Here is a 20,336-nt window from a genome sequence, read left to right as displayed (position 1 = left end):
GAATAAAAACGTTAACAAAGATGAAAGAAAGACTAAACAATAAATCATTTATTTGTTTATTTTTACATAATTTGAGCTCCCAGCTCAAAAAAACCCATGAAAACAGGAATTCAAAAAATTAGAATACTGTGAAGAAATCACCATTTATTTCTCAGTTTTTGAAGAAAAAAAGAGGAGAAGAAGGACTGGACTGTTGGTCAGTGGTCCAAGGTCCTCGAGTATTTTAATTTTTTTAATTCCTGTTTTCATGGGTTTTTTTGAGCTGGGAGCTCAAATTATGTAAAAAATAAACAAATAAATGATTGAAATAGATTAAATTGTGGGCCCTGAATCTATAATCTATGAAAGTTTAACTTTTTGAATGAAATGATGGAAATCAAACAACTTTTCCATGATATTCAAATTTTTCGGAAAGGGTCTGTACATTGATTAACAACGAGTTAAAGTCAGCATGTTATCCACTAGATGACGCCCTCGGTTTTAAAGACGTGCCCACACAGAATGCACACATGCAAACTTCTAATACCGCCCCATAGGATGACGTCACCCTGCTCTTTATCACAGGGAATATTTCACTAAACTAGTTTGTAACAGTGTGTATAAATCCATAACTAATCTCATTATGTTTCTAAACGTCAACGTAATTTTCCAATAATAGAAGAATGTATTTTTTGTGTCATTTATTTTACACCAATGGGTGCGTTTAGAAAAAAAAAAACTATATTTTTGACTGCGTTAAATATTTATGTTTCTATTGTTATTATTTTTTTGTTTCGTTTTAATATAGATCTTGTTTGAAGGTTTTGTATTAAAATACTGATCAGTGTCATGTGCAAGAGTGATGAATTTAAAATGAAAATTTCAGTATGTATGGAAAAATGTACATCCTTTAATATAAATATGGTTTCATGCAGAGGGTCAGGTCAGGTAAATACATTGTTATTTCAATAAAAGAGAATAATTTATTATTCTATAAATTAGATTATTGCAGTCAGAAGCTGTTGTCCTGCCAATAAGTTTACACACTAAATATATATATATATATATATATATATATATATATATATATATACTAAGACTACATTTTATAAACTATATATCCACAAAATCTACAATTTAGTGAAAAATAAAAGTGATTTTACTGATGTTAGCTACAACATGTCATGCAATAATGCACAAAATAAAACCCTCTGCTATAAAAAAACAAAACAAAACAAAACAAAACACAAATATTCTCAAGTAAAAGGACATGAGTTTGATTCCCGCCGCCGAGACCCCTGCGTGGAGTTTGCATGTTCTCCCTATTTTGCATGTGTTTTATGGTACTCATATGTTATCTCCATGGCAAGCCAGGCTGAGCAAAACCAGACTCCAAACCCAGCAGCATCTGGAAAATTCTCGTCACTTGGAAATGTTCATCAATTTTCTTGAAAAGAAACTGTATCATAAAATGAAATGTATTACTGTCATTGTTTAAATTAGAATAATGTTGAAACTTAAGTTTTTGTAAAAATGTCCAAGCGCCACGTGGCCAAAATCTGATAAAAACTAACCCATCTAATGACAGCAGGTTCACAGAGTTGGCCACCAGTTAAAATGGTCACCATGTTGAGCCTGTACACCAGATATGGGCAAAATGGTCAACATTTTTTGTGGCCCCAAAAGTAAACGTACAGAATGACTCCAAAACACAAACACACACACACACACACACAATGACAAAAAAAAACATACACAAAACAGCAACCAAAGATATGCAAAAGAATTATTATTAATAATAATTATTAATTAAAAATATATAAAAGGCCAACAAAAATATCCTTGAAATGACTCCAAAAATGCACAAATTACAAAACAAGTCATCTTTCATGACAATAAAAATACACAACAACAATAAATATATTTCAAAAAGTAATATTAATGACAAAAACCACAAAATGCCTCAAAAACACCCGACAAGTATAAAAACAACAGAAATCTATATAAAACGACGACAAAAATATAAAAAATGACTCAAAAAATGCACACAATTACTGAAAGGTTATATATAATGACAACAAAAATACACAACAACAGAAAAAGATCTATATAATAGTTTTTGTATATGTATATATATTCTGTTTTATTGTTTTTATTGTGCATGTTCCTTTCTTGCAACATGTTTTCCCCTCTTTCTATCTGTACTGTGTACAGGCCCATATACATACAAAGTGTCAATTGATACGGAAACGTCAAGGATCCTTCCTTTCGATAACGTGGGTTCCAATCCCACTTTTGTCATATATATATTAATTTTAACATATACGAAGAAAAAAAATGTTTAGGGTATTTCCAGGGTTAGAGTTAGGGTTAGGGTTAAAAACACACATACAAAAAAATAAAAAAATGTTTAGGGTATTTCCAGGGTTAGGGTTAGGGTTAGGGTTAAAAACACATATACGAAAAAAAAATAAAAAAAATGTTTAGGGTATTTCCAGGGTTAGAGTTAGGGTTAGGGTTAAAAACACACATACAAAAAAATAAAAAAATGTTTAGGGTATTTCCAGGGTTAGGGTTAGGGTTAGGGTTAAAAACACATATACGAAAAAAAAATAAAAAAATGTTTAGGGTATTTCCAGGGTTAGAGTTAGCGCTAGGGTTAAAAACACACATACGAAAAAAATAAAAAAATGTTTAGGATATTTCCTGTGTGAGGGTTAGGGCTAAAATAAAAGGGTTAGCGAGGTAGCTAAAAATAAATATGAGCTAAATTAAAACTGACGGAACTTTAAGTCACATGGTGGTACAACGTCACCTAAACGTCACCTAAACTGGCCAATCGGGCATATATACATATATATATATATATATATATATACATATATCTGCTTCTGAAACGCTGCATATTTTCTCTTTGTGGGACGAATAAAGGATATATTTTCTTATCTTATAAAATAACCACAAAAACACACAAACCCCACTTATTTTATTTTTTTTTAACCCTATTTGTTTTTTACAGTGGTAATAATGCCTAGAATGGCCATATTATTCCATATGGTGACATTAATGTTGCTAATGTGGCCCTGGGATCAGACAGTCCCATGTTGTGATAACAGTTACCCGGCCCTGCTGTAGCTGTGTGGCGGGCCTGCGGGGGGGGCCGCGGGCCTCCCTGAGGAGGAAGGGAGGGATGGAGGAAGGGAGGGAGGGAAGGAGGGTTGCTGGTGCGATTGTTTTGAGAGGCGGAGCGGGTCGGGAGTGTCGGACGTGTCTCTGGTGAGTCAGTCGGCCTCTGTAGTCTGTGAGAACCAAACACATGAGTGCTTCCAGCACGGCACGGCTCACTTTGATACAGAAGTCCGAAACGAGCGGTGGAGACGGGGACGGAGTCCGCGGTGAGTAATGTTAGCACCGAGGAGTTAACGGAGAACAACTAAACTAAGTTCAGCGACACTTTGCAGCTCTGCCTCAGCCTCTGGAGGAGAGCACCGAGTCAGCTAGAGTTAGAGTCCGTCAGGTGGAAACACTACATACACAGGTCTCTGTGGGCTTCATGACACCTGCTGCACTGTGTGTGTGTGTGTGTGTGTGTGTGTGTGTGTGTGTGTGTGTGTGTGTGTTGGAGATTTGTTGGTGTTTACGGTCTCGTCATTGCTGTACCAGACAAGTGGAGAGTATTTCATGTTACGTAACTTTATCAATATTATTGTCTCACACACACACACACACACACACAAAGGAAATAGCCTGTGTTTTTGTGTGTGTCTGATGAATAATCTCCCACCAAGTCACGAGTTGACAGCAGGGGGTCAAACGGTCCAGTTTATAATCTGTAGACATAATATCAAGTATTGTGCAACAAAGACATTCCTCCATTTGGAAAGCATAGAAAATAGTCAAAAATACAACCTAAAATGTGCTGTGTAACTTTTAATGTATGCAAGTTTCAACCCTGAATATGCTTGGGGGAAAAAAAAAAAAAATCACACTATAGTCAGATTCAAAAAGAAGCAAAAAGCAAGCAATGGCCTTTACAATGTGTTGTTTTTATAGCTGGGTGATATTATCGGCCCATATTAGGTATACAGTGTAATATCGGTCGACATCAGTACCCACCACTATGTGCTAGATGATGTTAATTTGTGAACCACATCCAGTAGGGCATCACAATAAAAGTAGGCCTAACCTGTTATTTCCGTCGAGTTATATATCACGTGTGCTAAGATTTTGATTGCGGTGTGTGTGCCTATTTATATATCGATAACGGAAATCAGAAATTTAGTGTTGGACAAAATCGGCACATTTGGATAGGGGTGTCCTGATCCGATTTTGATATTGGATATCGGTCCAATATCAGCCAGAAAACGAACATCGGATTTTATTGGACTGCATCTAAAATCTCCGATATATATATTATTTATTCAAGTGTTGAATACTGTAGATATTATGTTGAAGGTTCGCATTTATGTAACAAATTGGTTAATAATAAGTAGGTCAGTTTTTCTCATACCTACTGTTGCTGACTATTGTTCTCTGTTTGAGTAACATCTCTTGATCAACACTTTTCTAACATTCCACACTACAAAGTAAGTAATACAAGTATGTATGATTCGTGCTGATATCAAATTGATATTGTATCGACCAGTACGCAAGGCGGCAATATCGGCATCGCATCGGTAGTGAAAAGGCTGTATCAGGACATCTCTATATTCAGATATTGGCAAAAAGCTAATATCACACATCCCTAGTCATTTTTGCTTGAAGATAGTAAAAAATAGATTAAAGGATAAGAAAACAAAGAAAATTCAAAATGAGGATTTTTTATCCAGTCTGTTTTTTTGTCTGATCATTCTTTGATTCACATCTAAGTTGTAATTTCTACTGTGGTACTGTCCAAATGGTAATCTGCTATAAAAAGAAAGAAATCTGTGAGTGCAATCGCTAAGAACAATATCATCTTTACATCTTAGACCAGGGGTGGGCAACTCCAGTCCTCGAAGGCCGGGTTCCTGAGACTTTTAGATACGTCCCTGCTCCAACACACCTGAATCAAATGAATACCTAGTTATCATGCTTCTGCAGAGCTTGATGACAACACATTGGTTTTAACCAGGTGCGGTGGATCATGGAGACATCTTAAAGTCCCAGGAATCCTGCCCTCGAGGACTGGAGTTGCCCACCCCTGCCTTAGACCAATCTACATTATTGTTCATTTTATTGTAATTGAGTTGTGTTTTTAACACACAACAGTCAGGAAGTTGCACACTCTTGTGTCTGCAGTAGCGTTGTGGACAGATGTTTAAGCTCGTTACAGAAGCTCTGCGATGTTTCAAATATAATGTCACTGATAATTCATATTAGTTGTTTATTATTTCTACATGTGACTCACACACTCACTCAACCAAAACTGAAAATCACATTTTTTTTCATGATTTTTGACTGTTTGCAAGTTAGCTCACGCCACAGGCCATGTTTGTCTACAACAGCCCCTCCCCTCCCCAATTTATGTTTGCACAACCAGAAAAAAGCCTGCCTCGTAACTACAATTTAGGAAGCACACCAAACCCAGAGGCAATTGAATTGCGTAGACTCTTTGTTGACACATGAAGACTGACATCAGGTTTCTCCGTCTGAGACATGCTTTGTGTTTTATATTGTGTGCTTTTATAGCGTTCAACATCGGCATCATCGTGTGGATAAACTGATAGAGAATCACATATTCTGTCTGAGGATAGAGAGAACTATAACTACCACTAACCAGAATGCACAGCAGATACTCTCCCTGTCTGTGGAAGGTAGAAAAAGTCTTGTTACTTACTTACTTGTTGGAATACCAGTGGCGTTCAATTGTCCTTCTGTTACAGTCACCATCCGAGGAAGGCCTGAGCTGTGGCAGGATTTAAAACGGTTAAAGATTATGAAGGGGAAAGGTTGCCAGTTACAGCTTTGTGTGTATTGCTTTGGTTGATATTTGGGTATTATGGACTATTTATGCACATTGATTGGCTTGTTCTACTTAGAACAGGCTCATGCAGTAAATCCACACACAAAATAGGACACGAAAACTGTGTGTTCAATATATCTTAACCAGGTAAAATGTCCTATCAAAAAACTACAGCATGCTTCCTCTTAGATTAAGGAAGCTCTCAGTTTTCTGTGGGGATGTCTTGAACCCTTGTTTGCTGATGGGATGTATCCTGCTTGTGCCTTTGTCACGGGGCTTATCAGTGTCTCTCTTCCAGGCCCTGCGTGAGCCATCTTTTTGTGAGGTAAATGGGACACTAACAACAAGACAAACAGGAACCTGTTGAAAGGCCTTTGTCTAGAGAAACACATGTTGGCTGCTGATGGCTTTGTTTTCATTAGTGTGAAGTGTGAACATGTCGGAGGAACAGAGAGCGCTTCACTTTTAATACCTGCATACGCTTTGATTATATGTACAACCAGCGCTGGAAATCTGTCACCCCAAACAAATCTGGAATTATTTTCACCTGGTCGGACAACATTTACTTACGTGGTATTTCCTTTATGAGGATCTACTTTGATGCTGTGTGTGTACAAACATCAGACATGCAGAGTGGCTGACATCCCTGCAACCTCTGAAGTTATGCGAGAGTAAAGCACAGAGATTATCGTCAAGCATGAGTGACTCATTTTGAAAGGTTATACTTCTCTTGATAGCATTCTCTAAACATATTTAACTCACTGTCATGCATGATAAACAGTCATTTGGATATAACATACCTCTTAGTCACATATCAGTAAAGCCTGTAATCAAATGGGATACACAGGGCACATGAATCATCTCCGTCCTGTGCTTAAAGCTGCTGAACACAATCATTTTTTTAAAGAGCTAGTGTAGGCCCCATACATCAACAAATCAAGGATATTTTGCTTGAAAAAAAAAAATTACAGCTTGAAAGTTTGTTTTGCGCTCCACTGCTTATTGACATGTTCAGAAAAGTTTTGCGTATTACATTGTGGAATGTGGAGTCGTGTAGACCAATGCATAGATGTGTTTTCACTTCATTCTGATATCATGGGAATACCAGGAACAAGCTGGAACAAAAATGGTTTTAAGTGAATCACTGTCCTCATTTTTTGGCAAAGAAACACACAAGTCACGGTAAGAATGAAGTAAAAACATTCCTATGCATCCGTCTATGGGGACTCCACATCCCACAGTGCAGTTCGCAAAAATTTTTAAATGGGAATTTCAGCCTTTTGAATCTATTTTATCGAGCAAATGATCCTTGATTTATTGTTCTATGAGGCCTACACTGTGGATTCACACGATTAAGGTTTTTCGTGTTCAGCAGCTTTAAAGTAATTGACATATGTAGACCCTCATTTACACATCTTCAAATTTGATGAAACCTCAATAGCAGCCTTGATGAAACTTAGTGATTAAAAGCAGTGAGGTTTAGCTCGCTCCTATTTGCTCCATCACTGATTTGCTTCCCTGATAATAATGGTATTAAATCACATCTCTGACTAACCCAGACTGTTTATTTGCTTGCAGAGGTTGGGCACCTGATCCAGGGAGAGGGATTTATTTTCCTTCTGCATTCCTGATGGAGTCGTACAGAGTGACTGACATTCCTAACAGTGGACCACAGCGAGGCTTCACTCAGCCATCCCGGCCCTCCAGGCCTCAAAGTAATGGAGCCGGCTCATATGGTCTTAGCATCCGAGTTCAAGGCATAGATGGACACCCCTATGTAGTTCTTAACAACCAGGAGAGAGATAATCAATCTTACCTGGACTCTGGCAGCAATGGGTACAATGTCACAAACGGGTCGTTTATTGACAACTACCAGGAGTATGACTTCAAAGGGGGTAAAGAGGCTGGATCTAACAGCCCCTTCATGGAATACAGGTCACAGAAGATGATGCACCATGCCAGCTCTCATAACGGACTTACGGAGAAATCAGGGACGCTTCTGAACTTTCAGAAGCACCCTGAAATCCTGCAACCATACGATCCCGAGAGCAATTCATTGAACTTTGAAGGCTTCCACAGTCTGCCTTCAAAGCCTCAGGCTGAGACGGGAAACATGCAGCAGAGTTTCTCTTCTAGATCTGTTCAATCTACATCCACTCGCTCTCGGTCATCAAGCCTGGACCGCCAAAAAAATCAAGCTCAGCAAGAGACCAGACAGCTCTCTTCACGCAGCCTAACTGAGACCGCTCTTTCAAAGCGAAGGTCTTCATCTTCACCTACCCCTCAGTTTGGTCAGCCCCAGACTAGAACACAATCACAACACCCTCAGCCTCAGGTTAAGCCTTATCTTACCAACCTAAACACAGGCGTGTCCAGGCCAACCTCTAAAACCCATCAACAACAGGTTCAGCCTCAGTCCTCCACTGTGTCCAGTCCAGTGAGTGATCACAGCAAGACGTCCTGTAGATCCGGCAGTTCAATGAGCAGTAACTCCAGCCTGGAGCGCAGCGGGCGAGAACCTGATGTCCTCCCACTGCGCAGGACTGACTCCAGTGAACCAGTTCCTAAGTCTTCCTCTCGCTCCCGTCACTCTTCAGCATCTTCCATTTCCAAGACTCTGTTGGATGAGCAAATGGAAGCCTTGTATTCAGATGCTATAAACCGCCACGAGAACCGTCGCTACGTCCCTTTCCAGCCAGGTTCAGGCAGAGACATTGACACAGGCTCCATTCCCGGAGTTGATAAGCTCATTGAGAAGTTTGATGGTAAAGATGTTGGTCAGCAGCACAGAGGCAGGGCAGGACGCAGAAACCGATTCAACCTAGAGGACAAGAAGCGTTCACGCAGTGTGGACAGTGCCCTTGGTCTAAGGAACAGTCCTGGCTATCAGGGCACATCAATGGAGCACGTGCTGCGGCCCTCACAGCTACGCAAGAACACCCACAGTCAGGACTCCAGCCTCACAGTTGTGGACGGGAAAGTTTCCGTTTCATCTCGTGTCACAAGCTTACCCAGCTCCCCTCAGAACTCCATCTCAAAAGGCACCGGCTCCATACAGGGTTACAAAAAGCCACAGATTGCTTCATACCCCTTTAGGCACAGTCAAAGTGAGGAAAGTACCTCATCAGATGGGAAGGTTTCATCGCTATCAACATCGTTATCCAAGCCTTCATCTACAGCAGACAAAAAGGCTGCCACAGAGGCAGATGCTCAGGTACAAGATCACATATGTGGTCCTTCCACCATGTGTTTTTTGCAAAATCTGAACATTTTTATCTTTCTTGGGGATGTATATCAGTGTAAAATGATCTCATATATCATATTGTTTTTTCATACATAATGTTTTTTTTTTTTTCATGTAATGAATGTTGAGTTCATGTGCTTGGATAATCTGTGAAATAATTTGTTTTCCTTATTCTTTCCTTTTTTTTCTCACATCCAGGCAACACCTGATCTCCTGAAAGGTCAGCAGGAGCTTTCACAACAAACACATGAAGAAACTGCCAAACAAATCCTGTTCAATTACCTTAAAGATGGGTAAGTTGTTCACACCATTTTTCTATTGTGGTGCTGGTAAAAAAGTATTTTACCATGAACTGTGTTTTGTTTAAACGTATCAGGCAGGGCAAGATCAAAGAAGAATGGGCTTGAAAGCACATAAATGTTTTTGTGTTTTTTAATGTCTGCGCGGGTCTGTTTCTACTAAAAGTGAAAGAATGTGCTCCCCTTATCCTCCCATTCAGACTCGGAGTGATCCCGTTGTCTGTTTTTCTTCATGATCTCACTTTCTCCAAGATTGGTGGGTAGTAAAATGTGGGGAAAATGTTCTGTTTGTTTTGGTAATCAGACACTTATGACCCATCTAGAAGAGGCCTGTGAGGTTAAAAGGTTACGTGCTGATTAGTCTGAGGCAACCGGACTAAGAAGGTGTACAAACTAAGTGTAATGATTTTCTGCTAGAAGTAGTCATATGGTTTTGTTTTGTTTTTGAAAATGTTCTAGTCAGAGTTCTTCAACGGCTGCAAAAACAGTTTGTGCTACAGGTTTGGTTCGACTTTAGTGTAGGAACACAGACGGAAACAGTTTGGGTGTGTCAGAGCACAGGTCAGGAGTCCCAAGACAAAGGAAAGGAAACATGGATGGAAGTGAAGGGGCTGAAACTAAGCCACATTCCCCAGGCTCCGAATACAAATATTCACTAACAACGATTTTTAGTTTTAAAGAAAATCATCTGTATAAAGACAAAAGTTGGAGAAAGATTTTTTTTTTTTTGGGGCGTTGGTTCTATCTTCTGTGTCAACCTTAATTTATAGAAACTCCACATCGCCGCTGTCCTGGGAATGTTGTGCAAATTCACTGTGCTTGTGAATCAATGTTTTCACTTAAGTAAAAAATGTCTGTGAGGTTTCAGACATCTGTTGATCAGCTGAAAAATGGTTAACTGTTTGACTCTCTTGAGGAGATGTGAAGGAATTGATTCTATTGTTGTGCTGCGTGTCTTTTCTCTTTAAAAGGAAAGGCTTGATGTGTCATTTGGCTTGATTTCAATGATAATAAAGTAGATGATTGATGTGTATTCCCATTTTAAAGCTCAGGTTTTTATGATGAAGCAGGTGGTGAAATGGTGCAAAGCTTCCATGATGTGCTGCACAATAGAAGCATGTCCTTCACTCTATGTTAGTGCTGTTAATAGTTGTTTCATTTGATTGGGTTGTGCAGTAAACCATTAGTGAGGTAAGGTGGCACATCAAAGTAGTTTGATCTTCCCTGACCTCTCATAAGCTGGCAGTGAGCTCCTCTGTTCTAGGAAACGTCTTAAACCCCGTTTCCTCAAAATACAGAAGTTACAAATCTTTTTAATGAACTGAGTGGATTCCTGTAATGTTTTCATTTGGGTGTTCATGTTTGTGTCTGTGTGTGTGCAGAAGCAAGGATAATGATGATACCACAAAAAGAAAGGTCAACCTCGTCTTTGAGAAGATACAGACTCTGAAGTCTCTTGCGACGACAGGCTCGCAGGGCGACAACAAAGTGAGAGGATTTTACGTTTTTGTATTTTCTTATATTAATTATCTCACCACACTTGTCATTGATTCAAGATAGTCAATGAATAGCTTAGCTTTACTGATTGAAAATCATTTATTTTCTAGTAAAGGGTCAGGATTGGATTGATTTGGACTTCATATATTTAACTTGGATTGGACTCTAAAAAGGATATTGAAATCTTAAAGTATTAAGAGTTAAGCTTTTTTCTTAAATGATCATAGATATGTGCATAATGCACACTGTTTTGTTCTCCAGAGCTTTTTCATTAATATGTGAATACCATAGCTAGGTCTGGGCCATTTTGCATAAAAAAAATAGATTTTTTTTAAAGACTTTTTGAATTTTTTTTTTTCAATGCACTCACAAATGACTGTAGACATCAGATGTATTGTCAAAAGTGAAACTTTATTGCTGTGATTGTCCTCAAGAATTAAAATGCATAGAACAATCCCAAAATAAAAAGTAAAAGAGGATCTGTCATTCAACAATTTCAAGCTTTAACCCAGGTTTAAGCAAAAGAAGTCAGATAACTACATATTTAATAACATATAACAATAATAAACTCTTCCCTTAGCATCTCAGCATAGTGCGAATAAAAAATGAAACGTGCCTGTGGCACACATATAGCCTACTCAAAGGGTAAATAAATGTAAACAAGGAGGGGACTGGCTCACATCTTGCTACGGTAACCCACAAGAACGAAATGCAAAAAAGTCCGAAAAAACTGTGGTGGAAATAAAACTCGAATTTGCAAAACTCGAATTTGTTGCTAAAATTTTTTATCAACAAATTTGATAAATCAATGAAAATTATTTTTAGTCCAGCCCTAACCATAGGCTGAGCATATACTTACCTTTAATTTGTTCCATGGCTGAAGCACAAGTAGAATTTTCAGCTTGTATTTCTCTTTTTGTAAGAAATAACAGTTTGTGTATTTCTGACAGTCGCTGGATGTGACTACACAGACCAAAGCTCTGAAGGAGCAAAACGCTGAACTGGAGAAAGAAGTTACTGATCTGAAGAGACAACTGGAGGACCAAACCACGGTAAACACGGTCTTTGTTGTTGTTTCAAATATCCTTTAATCAAGGTTTCCTTGGAAAAGGAGATTTAAGGGATTACTCTTGAACTTTTTGAATTTAAATTAATATTTTGGGACATTTGGTTGTAAGCACTTTTTCATAAACAGAAAACAAAGAGTAGGAACAAATTAAATGGATTACTCTTACGAAAACCCACAATTCCTTCTCTTCTATAATCTTCATCTAATACAAAGTTAAAATAATAGCTTGAGGTTCATAGGGCTGCTCGATTATAGAAAAAAAAAATAATCATGATTATTTTAGTCATAATTGAGATCCCGATTATTCAAACGATTATTTTTCAACCAAAAAGTTGTCTTTTTTGTACAAAACAATGTACAATATACTCTTGAAACATAAATAAAATCCTTCAAACACTAAAATCAAATATGTCCACTTCTGCACAAAACAAAACACTTTTTGCACGTGATGTGTCTTTGCTCTAGGTCTTCATCATCAAACCCAAAGTGTTCCCATATCAGAGAATTTGACTTGCTTTGCTTGTTTTTGCTGCGTTTCTCCTGCCATGTTTCAAGACCACTATAGCAAGAACTCCCTTTGTGTTGGCCTGCCGGCTAGGCTAGCTTTAGCTTTGAGAGCATTAAACAACTCAAAGTTAATATTATCAGAATTGAATTTCCATTAATTGCACAACCTTATCTTGTCATTTCGTTGTAAACATGCCAATTGCCCTTTTTTTGTATGTTGCCCATCAGAGGAGTCAGGCTGACAGGAGGACAGCAGCTAGTCTGAAAGAGCTGCAGCAAGAGCTACAGCGGAGGATTGAGGAGTGCAAGCTGCTGAAGGAAAAACTGGCCAAAGCTGAGGGTGAACTCCAGGTTTCTGTGGAAGAGTAAGTGTCAGTAAGACCTTTTCAGCTGTCGGTGCAGGCATTCCATAGTGAGGAGTAAGAACTTCTAAGAAGTGGGTTTTCTTTTTTTTTTCTTTCTTTCTTTCTTTCTTTCTTTCTTTCTTTCTTTCTTTCTTTCTTTCTTTTTAACAACCTGAAGCATATATCTATTCATCCTGTATATTGTATGTTGCTGCTCGAAGACACCCCTTAAAATCAAATTAGATTGAACTTGCTTTTTATCCCTTTTTTCTCTTATTTCTTTCATATCTCTCTTTTTTTTTTTTTTTCAGTACTCGAGTTTCATTACACTAGCCAAAAAAACACACATTTAGGATAATTGGAGTCTCTAAGTTGAATGTAGGACTTAATGCAATTGCCTGTTCTTGTGTTTTGTGGACTTAGAAGGAGCTGAAGCAAGAGAACACAGTTTTTCTTTGAGAGAAATTGACCTTAGTTACTGCAACACACAAAACAGATGCACTTTTGTAGCACTAGCTGTATTTCTGCACATGCTAACCATTTTTCTAATTAGGCACGGTCAGTGGTGGTTTCCTGAAATTACCCACAACTCAGCATCACAATGTTGATGAAAAAACCCCATTTTATATGATTACATAATAACCTCTGTGTGCTGAAATTGACCATAAATAGACTTACAATCCTATCAAATGTAGATGTGTTCTTTTCACATTCAATTCAAAACTACAAGAATCCCGGACAAGCCCCCAGGTGTATAACACTACAGGAGTAGCAGAGGACTGATTACCTAAGTATGATGGATTCCTTTTTAATAGTACAATGAAGTCGGCCAATAGTGCCAATGTGCACACAATGCATGCAGGTGACAAATTCCTTACCATCTTTGTTACATAACTGTCAGTGTTGTTCTGCAGCATGTTTAATTATGTCAAGACTATCAACATTACCAGATCAAAAGTGGATTACTAGAATTTAGCTGGTGGCATTAATTGGAAATTATTTCCAGAGGAAGCATTTGGTTAAACTTTATTGTAAATGTAAGATATTATAGGCTACAATTTGTTTATTATCTGATCAACTAAAAAAGGCCTTTAAGACTTGATTTACTTTTTTAGCAATCATTCCAAAACTCTCTGACATCTTCTTTTATATATATATATTGAATGAGTTATTGATAGAAAACGGTTTCTACTGATCTGATGGATCTTTGGCATACTTGATGATGAATTTAGTTTCTATTATCTACTGGATTGGCTTGGATTATTCTTAGCTTTCCCATTTATAGGACCTTAAGACATGTTCATGGGAAACAACAAAGGCCCCTTTAGAAGCACCGAGACCATCAAACCACTGTGTGTGAATTTGTTTGAGGCGTCTCATATCACTTATCACCCACCCCTCAGTGTTGCCATATAGTGGCTATGAAACCTTTATTGGTTTTCCATCATTCATGTGTCCACTTTAACCTCTGTGCCTCACGTTGAGGCCCAGCACAGGTGCTCCCATTTGTATGTGGGAATTAGAGTGCAGGTGGCTCGCTGTGTGTGGGTGCTTAGGTATAGCATGAAGAGTAACTGTCATGTTATGACGTGTGCATTATCAGACTCTTCCAGGTGAAGATGGAAAGAGAGCAGTACCAGAGGGAGATCAGGGACCTGCAGGACCAGCTGTCAGAGATGCATGATGAACTTGACTCAGCCAAAAAGGCAGCTGCTGATGGAGAGAAGGACATCATCATGGCGGTGAGCCTCAGCCCCCATTGTTGGTGAAAACCACAAATGGACACATTTGTGCTCAAAGCTTGAGTTAAATTTGGCACCTGCTCACCAGAAGAAAAATGAAAGACATCTTCCTCTACTTTTTTAAACTGCAAGCAGATGTACTGACCAGACATTATAATTATAGCATTCAATATTTATTTGGAGTTAATAAAGGTTCAGAGCCTTTTCTCAAGTGTGTAATGGCCTAAATGTAAATGTATGTTTCAGTAAGGTTAAATGTCTTGTGTTTTAGGGAAGCTCAGGTCCCTAATAGATTTAAACATTTCTTAGGACATGATGCAACTGAAGGCGGAGATGCAGGAAGTCCTCCTTGCCAAGGAGGATCAGGAAGAGATGCTGAGGAGGCGAGAACGTGAGCTAACAGCTCTAAAAGGAGCCTTGAAGGAGGAGGTGGCTGCCCACGACCAGGAGGTGGACAAGATGAAGGAGCAGTACGAGAAGGAAATAAACAGACTGCAGAAGTCTTTGGAGGAGGCCAAGCAGGTAGGCTTCCCGACAACTTTTCTCCTTCCCAGTTTGAATCTCTTCAATGCCTCCCTGTGTTTTTTCAGTCTGCCTGATTTGAGCAAGCACACTATGCTAGTGTAGAGAGAGCCTGGGCCTCAGGGGGACTGTCAGTGTTTGGCTTTTGGATTGAAAGTAGTGTTAAATGCACATGATAAGAAGCTGATTCCCTCATTTGAAGTGATGTTATTGGAACCCTCCCCGTGTTTCACAGCTGCTTCTCAGAATGTGAAAACACTGATACATGGGTCTAAAAGTCAGGCTGATAAACTGCAAACTCCTTCAAATCAGAGCAATGCTGCAGATTTTCTATAGCAATTTGTTTTTTCTAATTCACTGTCTCCACATCGTTGAGCTCATGTCTTCAGAACTCAAGTGAGAAATGTAGGTTTTTATTAATATTGAGGCAGCTCTTTGATGTGTATTTGTTTCCACATACACACTATGTAGTTTGTCTATGAATTTGTTGTTGTATGCTTTAAAAAAAAAAATTGCATAACAGTGCTGAAACTTTCTTTTTTTTTGTTCCAAGTGTTTTTATTGTAGACATGATACGAAACAGAAGAGAAGAAAATACAACAATGTCTTTTTTTTTTTAGCTTATAACCTCCCTCCCCCCTCCCACAGAACACTCCCTCCCTGTTGCACCTTAAAAAAATTACCAATAAAATAGAAATATGAATACGACATCATTCTGATAAAATAAGTGAGGGTGCTGAAACTTTCTAGTATCTTTTTGTATTGCTGTCATTTCTGTCAAACATTAGGAATATTAAACTTACAAGCATGGGACTTTGTGAGGTTTCTAAAATAATAAAATAAATAATCCAATAGGATTAGATAAAACAACAACAAATAGTAACATGGAACTGATCTTTTTCCTTTGTGTGAAATCTCTTCTGCCATTTTGTTTTTTCAGTCAAGCAACTTTTTCAAAATAAGTGATGCCTCATGACAAAATTCAGTGAATGACAAAGTCATAACAAAGTCACAAATAAATCTAATAGCATAGCAATAGTTGCAGATAAGAACAGTTTACTTTACATCTTAGACAGTTCCTTGTTATATACATTTCTATAGTGCAGCATAAGGAGATTTAACAGTGATCATTTAAAGTGTTTCTTGGCTGAAGACACCTTGTTTAGTCAGTGTGTCTCTGAGCGCTTCATGTGTGTCCTGTTTGTCACAATGTGTGGAAGTTGTCCCTTTTGCTAGCTTCCTGCAGGCCTAACTTTGGTCTGCTACATCACAGAGTAAATGAGAACATTTCCCTTCTAAGGTGCAGCTGAGGGTAGCGTGTCGTTTCCTCTCAGTGCTTTGTAAACTTTTCACCAACATGAAGTCATTGTTTTTGAGAGTCCTCACTCCCAGGTAGCTTTCCTGCAGCATCTTTATGTTAAAGTACATAAGCAATGTTCAGTCACATTTGTCCCCGAGAAGTTTACGTCATTCATTCCTATTGACACACACAAATAGTTAATGCAGCACCAAGAACAACACACATTGAAAATAAATATGCTGAATTATTTCAGCACAATTTTTAATTTGATAGACTTCTCCCTAACTTTTAGGATGTTTCTTCATCTTTATAGTGCACCTGTTGCTGGTTTTCTTCTTTTCAGAGAAAAATAAAAGTTTACTTTTGGAGACATTTATGAAGATTTCATTAATTTAATTAATCATGGTAACCTTTAAAGCTGCAGTTTGCAGAATTCTCTTTCCGCTCCGTTTTGAAACCAAAACTCAACCTCCCTTACCGGTGTCTTTAGTACATGCTCTGAGCAACTTTTTTCTCAATATAGACTATGACAAGTGTATGGACTTTATCTTGTGTTAGTGGAGATTTTTCTGGTGTTTTAACATGAATACACGTATCACTCTGTAGTTACTGTCCTGAGCAGTGTCTGCTGCCGTTGGCTCGTCCTCGCCAGAGAGCACACAGGGGCTGTGATCCCAGCTTCCTGCTGCTCCCAGCTCACTTCGCATCCAGACTATAAAGTTAATTCACCTTAATTAAGCTTCTCTTGGTTTACACACGATTCATCCCGTCTGTTCTCACTCTTTCTCTGACACCAGTGTGTGTGTGGTGCGCACCTCCGCAGTCACAATGATCCGCGAGGACGCAAAGCAAAAGCGATTCGTTCCTCCTCAGTGTTTGTGGCTTTAAAATGTTGCTTCTCCACCTCTGTCTGCCTTTTTTCTGCTTGATCTGCTGTGTAACTGCTGTTATGGAGACTTCTGCTTGGACATCCGTCATTTCACTTTTAAGGCTCAAACATAGTTGGGCGGAGTCCACTGGGCCAATTAAATGCAAAGCTCAGATTTTACAACCTCACGAACTTCTCCGCGTTGTTGGTGTCACACAGAACACTGCTCGGCATTTTATCGACCCGCATTAAATGTAACACTGACCTGCGTTGCATTACAATATGCTCAAAGATGATTATAGATTTTTGACCAAATGATGCCAAAAAAAAGTTACATATTGCAGCTTTAACTATTGAACTTTTAGAGATACAAGTTTTAATAATTATTACATTAGGAATTCCAGAGCTGTCTCGAAACAGGCTGGTTGATACAGTGTTTAAAGTATCTATGAGGTCACTACAAAGGAACCCATGAAGCTAGTACCGGTATTTTGTCATGTTAGTCCAAGTCTGAAACATGTTTGTTGGATTGAACAGAACGACTAAAGTGACCCTAGGAGTAAATGTGTCACTCTGTGTAATTCTGTCCATGTGTCAGGCTTACATGGAGTGTAGAGCTGTTCTGCATCCAACCTACTTCATCTAAAGTATAAAGTATCTTAGAAACTTTTTTTTTATGTCTACAAAGTAAGAATGTTTAAAAGTAAAAACCTCACTTTATAGTTTTTTTTCAGGCTTCAAAATGCATTTTTTCTTGTACATCCACCTGCTTTCATCACATGCATATTTTGTTATCATCAAGCTGTCAAAAGACCAGCAAAGTGGTCCACGGTGAAATGTACATCCCCTGTTCCTGTGCTGTGATGCTCTTTGTGTGTCCCTGAAGCTGGCGCTGACCGAAGCCGCCCATGCGGACAAGAATGCTGAAAACTGGAGCACTAAATTTCTCTGTGCTGGTTAATTGCTGTGGCAAGGCATCACTAATCTAATGAGCTGGCGTTTCTGAGTGGCGTTGCGCCCCCTCTTCTTTCTGCACCCTGAAAGAGCCGAGGCAATTGTTGATCTCAGTCACAGATGAATGATGAGTTTGTTTCTCACAATAAAAGCAGCGGGGGCTGGGACGTGTTGAATAAGTGGGTCAGTGTGCTGTAGGAAAGGGGATGCAGGCCCGACCCCTGTAAAATTAGGGGGAGGCCTGTTTTGTGTCCAAAATTGAAAGCTGCATTGTGTTTTTCATGAGATGAAATTTGTGGAATTTTATCTAGGCTGAAAAATCTTGGTCATATCATTTTGAACGTTTTGCCCTGTTTGCCAAGCAGCTCTGAGTGCTTTCACTTCTGCTGTTTCAGTGAGCAAAAGACATCTGCAGATTGGAAAGTAAAAGTGAACTTTGGCGTGCTAATACTCAAACAATGTTGAACGATGAGGTGCAGTGAGCAGAGGTGAGAGTTTGTTTCTTGGAATGTTGGGGTTGGTTTGAAGCATGTGTACTGTGTAGCCCTCCCTAGAGCTCTGTTACAGTGCACCCGCTCTGACCTGCAGGAGAGGCTTACATATCATTTTCAATGCTTTTTTTTTTTTACGGTCCATCAGTGTGGAAAGCCATACTCTATCAGTCCTGAACCTCAATTGTAAAGACAGGATTTTGTCCTTATCTCATAGCTTCAGTGTCAAACACACCCACACTGTTATCATAGCTTTCATCTGTGACCAAATGGTGTGTTTTTCATTTCCTAACTCCACAGTTTCCACTGGTCTCCACAGTAATCTGCTGCTCAGCTAAATGCTGCTCATTCTTCTAGCTGAGGCCATTCTTTCTTCTATTTCAGACCGCCTTCCTAAAAATCTCTGCCAGTGTGTGAGCACATCTGTCTTATTATGAAACTAAACAGGACGAGCCTGAGGGTAATTCTTCTTTCATCTGCATCAAGTTGTTATTAAATTGTTGTAGTTAAAAGAAAACTCCTCTGGCTTGTTTTAAAATTTAAACTGACGTTTGACACATATTATTGAATGATAGCATTATTTTCTTCCCTTGGGAGCACTTATAAAGAATTGGGATGCTGACTGAGGGAAAATTACTCGTTTAATTTATTAGAATATTCCCTTTTCTAGGTCTATAAATACACTGTTTCCCTAAGTAATTGGAAATCCTCCAAATAATGAAACATTAAGTGCTTCAAACACCTTCATTGAACACTACCGACTACCAACCAAATGTGTTTATTATTTTTTTGGCTTAAGGTCAAAGATTAGAGGATGATAAATTTGGTACATATCAAAAATGTATCAAACTCACCAAATGTAATGTAATGTATTGGATTTGTTTTTTTAAAGCAGTTTTCCAGATGGGAAGTGTTCTCTAAATTAATGAGTTATATTTCCGTCTTGAAGCTTGATGGATGAACCAGGATAATTGTACTTACCTGATGGGATTGTGTCAAGTGTAGTTATTATTATAATTATATAATAAGTTTGAGTCAATTTAATAATAAATAACTTGATTAGGACTAGGAGTAGGGCTGGGTGATAACTCCATTTATATATTAAGGGTTTCTCATTGACTAAGATAAGACATTAGTTTATATTAATGTTCATATTATTTTTCACTAAAATAACAAAACTTGATTGAAGGTTTAGTTAACTACCCTAGAACTCTTACTTTATGAAGAAATTGTGTGGAATTTTGGTCATTATAAAAACACACCGCAGACTTTTTGACCTAAAGATTTGACCCATATGAGTTATTTTAAATGATTCCTCAGGCCAATATACAGCACTTGACAGTATCAATGCTTCGAGCCCTCTTGAAAAACCGCCCATGGAAGTTTGGAGAGACGGACCGTCTTTGGCCAGGTCATGTGACCTGGAGAATGCCTGGAGAACGTATGACTTTATGGCAGTCACGTGACCACAGGCTCAGATACTGTATACTCATTGGGTTAAGGCTTTTGCTAGTATTTTTCTGCCTGTTCGACTCCTGGTCATGGCAGAGGCAAGCAAAATGTTTTAAACATAAGG

General features: G+C 38.5%; 1 protein-coding gene across 1 annotated transcript in view; it reads left to right on the top strand.

Annotated features, from left to right (window-relative positions):
* The first annotated feature begins 3,222 nt into the window (after positions 1-3,222).
* The window catches only part of cgnl1 (cingulin-like 1), a 38,382-nt gene continuing 21,268 nt past the window's right edge, over positions 3,223-20,336 (top strand). Inside the window, exons 1-8 of the mRNA XM_028434302.1 lie at positions 3,223-3,374; positions 7,502-9,137; positions 9,366-9,460; positions 10,849-10,954; positions 11,914-12,015; positions 12,768-12,904; positions 14,487-14,625; positions 14,935-15,147. Of these exons, the coding sequence (XP_028290103.1) occupies positions 7,554-9,137; positions 9,366-9,460; positions 10,849-10,954; positions 11,914-12,015; positions 12,768-12,904; positions 14,487-14,625; positions 14,935-15,147 (2,376 nt within the window). The 5' untranslated portion in view covers positions 3,223-3,374; positions 7,502-7,553. The remainder of the gene's footprint in view (positions 3,375-7,501; positions 9,138-9,365; positions 9,461-10,848; positions 10,955-11,913; positions 12,016-12,767; positions 12,905-14,486; positions 14,626-14,934; positions 15,148-20,336) is intronic.

The sequence above is a fragment of the Gouania willdenowi genome, chromosome 3 (genome assembly GCF_900634775.1).
Source record: "Gouania willdenowi chromosome 3, fGouWil2.1, whole genome shotgun sequence".
NCBI classification, from domain to species: domain Eukaryota; kingdom Metazoa; phylum Chordata; class Actinopteri; order Blenniiformes; family Gobiesocidae; genus Gouania; species Gouania willdenowi.
This window is presented reverse-complemented; position numbering and strand designations above follow the sequence as displayed.